The sequence below is a fragment of the Coenobita brevimanus genome, chromosome 54, assembly GCF_032717465.1.
Source record: "Coenobita brevimanus isolate Jiangsu-jjx chromosome 54, ASM3271746v2, whole genome shotgun sequence".
Classification (NCBI taxonomy): domain Eukaryota; kingdom Metazoa; phylum Arthropoda; class Malacostraca; order Decapoda; family Coenobitidae; genus Coenobita; species Coenobita brevimanus.
Genome location: NC_137007.1, coordinates 29,052,165 through 29,057,021, shown reverse-complemented (window position 1 = coordinate 29,057,021; position 4,857 = coordinate 29,052,165). Strand labels below are relative to the sequence as shown.

The 4,857-nt window shown below is 42.5% G+C and overlaps 1 protein-coding gene across 1 annotated transcript in view; it reads left to right on the top strand.

The window, feature by feature from the left end:
- Positions 1-248: 248 nt before the first annotated feature.
- LOC145401020 (ferric reductase 1-like) overlaps positions 249-4,857 on the top strand; it is a 73,736-nt gene continuing 69,127 nt past the window's right edge. Inside the window, exon 1 of the mRNA XM_080273392.1 lies at positions 249-412. Coding sequence (XP_080129518.1) covers positions 406-412 — 7 coding nt within the window. The 5' untranslated portion in view covers positions 249-405. The remainder of the gene's footprint in view (positions 413-4,857) is intronic.

The following is a 4,857-nucleotide window of genomic DNA, read 5'->3' as shown; positions in this document are numbered from 1 at the left end:
AAATAAAGGTAATTTGTGTAATTTATAAACTAAGGCAAACATCACAGACGCAGTTTAATTTAAGATGGTATTATGAACTTTTGAAACCTATCATTCTTAATCGGATTTTTATAATTTCTGTCGTAACTGAATACAAATTTGGGCAATGTCCGTCGGAGGATGGGGGCCCTGTAGGAAGCGTAACGTTGAGGTGGTCGAGATGCGCCCCAGGCAACGTTAGTTCACTGTCGACCGTGGGGGTGGGTTGATGTTGGCCGCTGCTTGAGTTCGCTATGCATTATATTATCTCTTATAGTGCAATATTACCTCTAGTGTGATACCCTGTGATAAGCTTACCCTCTAGAGAAGTGTCTGCCGCAACATTGACTGAAAGAGGGTACAAATAACGCCAAAATCACCGCAGATATGGAAGGTCAGTAGTAATTGGCTAAGAGAATCAAATGCCGAATCATGTAGCCTATTGCCGTAAGAAATCCTCTGACCAACTTTTTGACACCTGCATATCCACTAGAAATTAGAGCATGGTATTAATTTTTGACTCAGAGAATGGTTAAGTATTCCAGAGCGAAACATGGCTACATTTTGACATTTAAGTTGGTCTACGTCAAGGCTGGTTTCTGGGTCAGTGATTTTTTCCACCAATTTCGAATCGCCATTGTTTCGATTTTTGTACTTTTTTTTTTTTTCTGGGTTTTCATTAACCTACAGTTCACATTTAGAGGTTATTGAATAGAGGTTAATATTTGTTTTTGTGCGGCCCAGCTGAGCTCACAATGTGATATTCATCGAAAAAAATGTAGTAACTAATAATAATGATAATAATATTAGACGAAGGAGCAAATCATCTGTTTCTTATTATTTATATTTGCGCAGGTTCATTTCAATAATATCCACATGTAGATAAGGTATATCTTAATATATGTATTTCCGTGAAGCATTGCTGAGTTAATTGACCCATATCTGAGTGAATTCCTGCGGTAGTAGTAGTAAAGTATAAGGTTTCGAGCGTGCTTTCGAATCACCACTATTTTGCTTTTTCCGCGATTTCCACAAAGTTTGTCATTTAATTAAAAGTTATTGTTTGCGTATAGGATGGCGAACATTTATTTTGTACAGGATGGTGAGTGAATGGATTGCAGGCCCGCTGTGTAGCCCATTTCATTGAGTAATCTGATGATCGAGTTTTTCCTTCATTTGTTGGTGTTCATGACTCCCACTTGCCCGTTATGACTGAGAAACAGGGTGGTGATCGTGGCCATAATGATGGTGATGTAGTAGCAGTAGTAGTAATGATGATGATTCAGTAGTAGCAGTAATATTGATGATGTACTAGTAGTGATGGTAGCATTAGTAGTAGTAGTCGTAGTAGTAGAGCCATGATAGCTTATGTGTGTTTGACTAAATCATCTATTCGTCATATTTTTAACTTACAGCATTTCGTAATTAATTCCTGGTACCGTCACACGATTCCATTAAACATGAGACAAACCTTCCAGAGCCGCATCGTGTGAAGGGTTGACCTCGACAAAAGGATCTCCGATATTTCCGGTCCTACTCATCGACAACCCCTCCCGCCACACACACACTGGGTTTATGGCTTGGATATCCCCTACAGTTTTATTCCAGGCATCACCAGACTTCTTTTTTTTTGTGTGTGTATTGTGCGGGTTTTTATTTTATTTATTTATTTTTTTTTTTGTAATACACTGTTAACGTCGAGGGAAGAATGAAAAGGTTCCGCTGTCTCGTTTATATTTGTTATAAAGTAAAAAGACATGCCGGTAATCATAGAACTTTTGTGTTATTAGTTTTATAGGGATATCATGTTATAGGACGATTTCAACGAAGTATATTAGATTTTGCTTAGTACCGGTATTTGGTTTCAGTTGATTTGCAGATTTAAGTTCGTTCTTGAATTAGACTTTTAACAAGTGCTCGTGGAGGGCCCCTCGCACTTGCTCCTGCGGAGGGCTCCCGCGTTTATGTGCTTTTGTAATGTAACGTTGTTACTTGGGTTTTTTTGCATCCAACAAATTGATCGTATTATTTGCAGCTTCGGGAGTGGAACCCAAGTTGTCCGAACGCAAGTCCAAAATAGTTTTACCTGTGTGCAAAAAATGCTACGGAGATCCTATGCCGGGCTCCAGGAGCAGCGTTTTTTTGGTCAAAATGTGATCGCTCATTAAATGTAGTAAAAGTTTTTCAGTCGTAATGGGACCAAGTTTTTTCACAGCTATTTGTTTTGCGATTTCTGTGCCAATTTTGGTGTGATTTGAATGTGTAGTTTCGGCTGCCCAAAACACACACACACACACACACACACACACACCGCTCGCTGGTGCAGTGGTAACGTTCCCGCTTGCCAACTGGTGGACGGGAGTTCGCGCCTCGCTCAGGTTGCGAAAAGTTTCACTGACGAAGTGGGTGGTTACTGTCCCCCTGGAGCAAGGGGACGGGTGTGCGCGTGTGTGAAGGTCACAGCCTTGCCCTTAGATCGGACTATATGAGCTCTCAGCTCCCTTCCGGGAGGGTAAAAGCTGACCATCACGACCATCAAGTGATCCTGACCGACCCGGTGAATATTCGAGATACAGACAAGTGATAGTTTGGGATCCTATAGTAAAAAAACGGGGGGGAGGGGGATATACAGTAAGGTTTACCTGATAGGGAAATGGCCATGTTCTAGGGAGGTTTTGGTGAAGCCGTCTGGAAATTACTGTTGTCTGGATAGAGAGAGAGAGAGAGAGAGAAGGGGGTTGGTTGCGTCAGTGTGGCCTATTCCAATAAACTTGGAAAGCCTGAGGCGAGCTTGGGAACTCCGTGAAGTTGGTTTCGTACTCCCTAAGGCGGCGTCACACTAGACCAAAAGTGGCTAACATGCGAGCCAGTTTTGCAAGTGAAAACGGCTAGCAGAGTCGAGTGTCCGTCACACTCGTGTGTTTTTGCGAGCCGAAACGGCTAACAGTGTCGACTCGTCTGCCTTGGCGCCTCGTGGTCATTTGTAAACAAACCACCACGTAGTACCCACTCCCTTTTCCTCAATTTCTGTAACCGCCTCACGTACTTTAGCAACTCCAGAGCCACAATGCAGTGTTCTAGAGTTTTCTTTGCCGCAGGATCCATATCGAAATCTGATTTTTACTTGTTTGGAGAAAAAACAGACAGCCTCCGTGGCTGGTCACCAGAGTGTCCGAATATTTCATATTACAAGAAAAAAATAAAAATGAATAAAAACCACAAGAATTGTATTTACTTAACAGTTTTAGTTAAAGTTTCCTTCTGTGAATAACAGAATAATTTCTCACCAGTTACAAAATTAATATAGTCTCATTTGAGTTCTAATCCCACCAACAAGCTGTGAGAATTGTTATCCATTTCGCCTCGCAGGCGAAATTCGCTCACCGTGAGTCAGTTTGGCTAGCGGGTCGCAACACTGGCTGTGATGTTAGCCACTTCTGTCCCAGTGTGATGGCAGCTTTATTCGACTCGACCTACTAACCCGTTCAACCCGAGAATGGGACTATGTTTTTCATAGAGGGATGTCTTCGCGTGGTGACACAGATATAACACTGTCCAGTTATACAAATGTCTCCTAACTCCCTCCTTACTCCGTAAAGGAGGAGAATGAACTGCCGAAAAAGGGCGACTTCCTCCTGAAATCCATCGGGTCCACTTTCCATACGACACTGGAGGGTCAGCTACTGCCGTATTAGAGCAAACAAAGGAAAAGGTATCAAGAGAGAGAAAGAGGGGGGAGGGGGGGAAGACCTGAAGCAACTGTAGACCAATAACAGAAAAAATTGAGAGAGAGAGAGAGAGAGAGAGTATTGGGTGGGAATTCAACGGAAGTAACGCCACGAGAGAGAGTATTGGGTGGGAATTCAACGGAAGTAACGCCACGAGAGAGAGTATTGGGTGGGAATTCAACGGAAGTAACTCCAGGACTTTCCATTTTTCCAATGTAGTCACCTTTTTACTTATTCCATCCCACGCTGGTATTCCCACAGCTTTCCTATATTTCTTTGTCTCACTCCTTGTATGTGCTACCCTACCGCGTGTTTTTAACCCTTTCCCAGTACTATAAATCGTCTGGCGGTAGCAGGAGCATAATGCAGTGGTAGTAGTAGCAGTAGTAGGAGTAGGAGGAGGAGGAGGATTAATAATTTTAGCTTTAGATTCACCTGTACGTAAACCCAGTGGACTGCAGGTTTAAGCTGCCACTTTGCAGTTCATCTACTTTTGGGGATGGGGAGGGAGGTGAGGGACGTTTTGTATAACCGGCATTAGAGCCATTAAGTCGGTACCACCAGGTGAAGGCGTCCGTCTCCAGCACCGCCATATCGTATGAAGTCCTTTTAACCCTTTCACTACGAGAGGACAGTCCTAAGCTAAATAAGAAAGCGTCTGGCGGTAGCATGAACGAAGTAGTTACCTAACTTAAAATTTGTCACGTTCTAAGAGTTAGGTATTGTAGATTTTATTTCTAGTGATAGTTGTAGTACTAGTAGTAGTAATCCCAGGCTCATCTGAACGTAAACCCGATGGACTGCAGGCCTAAGTTACCGTTCTTCCGCAGTCCACCAGCCTTCTTTCGGGGGACAGGGAGAAGGGCGTCCGTCTAGCAATAGAGAGAATATATTACAAATGTGTCACTTCTTGAGAAGGTTGACTGGTAGGGAGTTTTTTTTTTTTTTTTTTATTATTATGTTATTAAAGATCGTCTGGCGTCACCAAGTAGATTATCGTAAGCAGTTTTATATTTTTTCGCTTCCTTGATCTTGCCTTTTTTATGTATTTAACCTTCAGTTTCCTTTTATTTATGTCACCTGTATATTTATCACTGCGGTTGGCCACTCT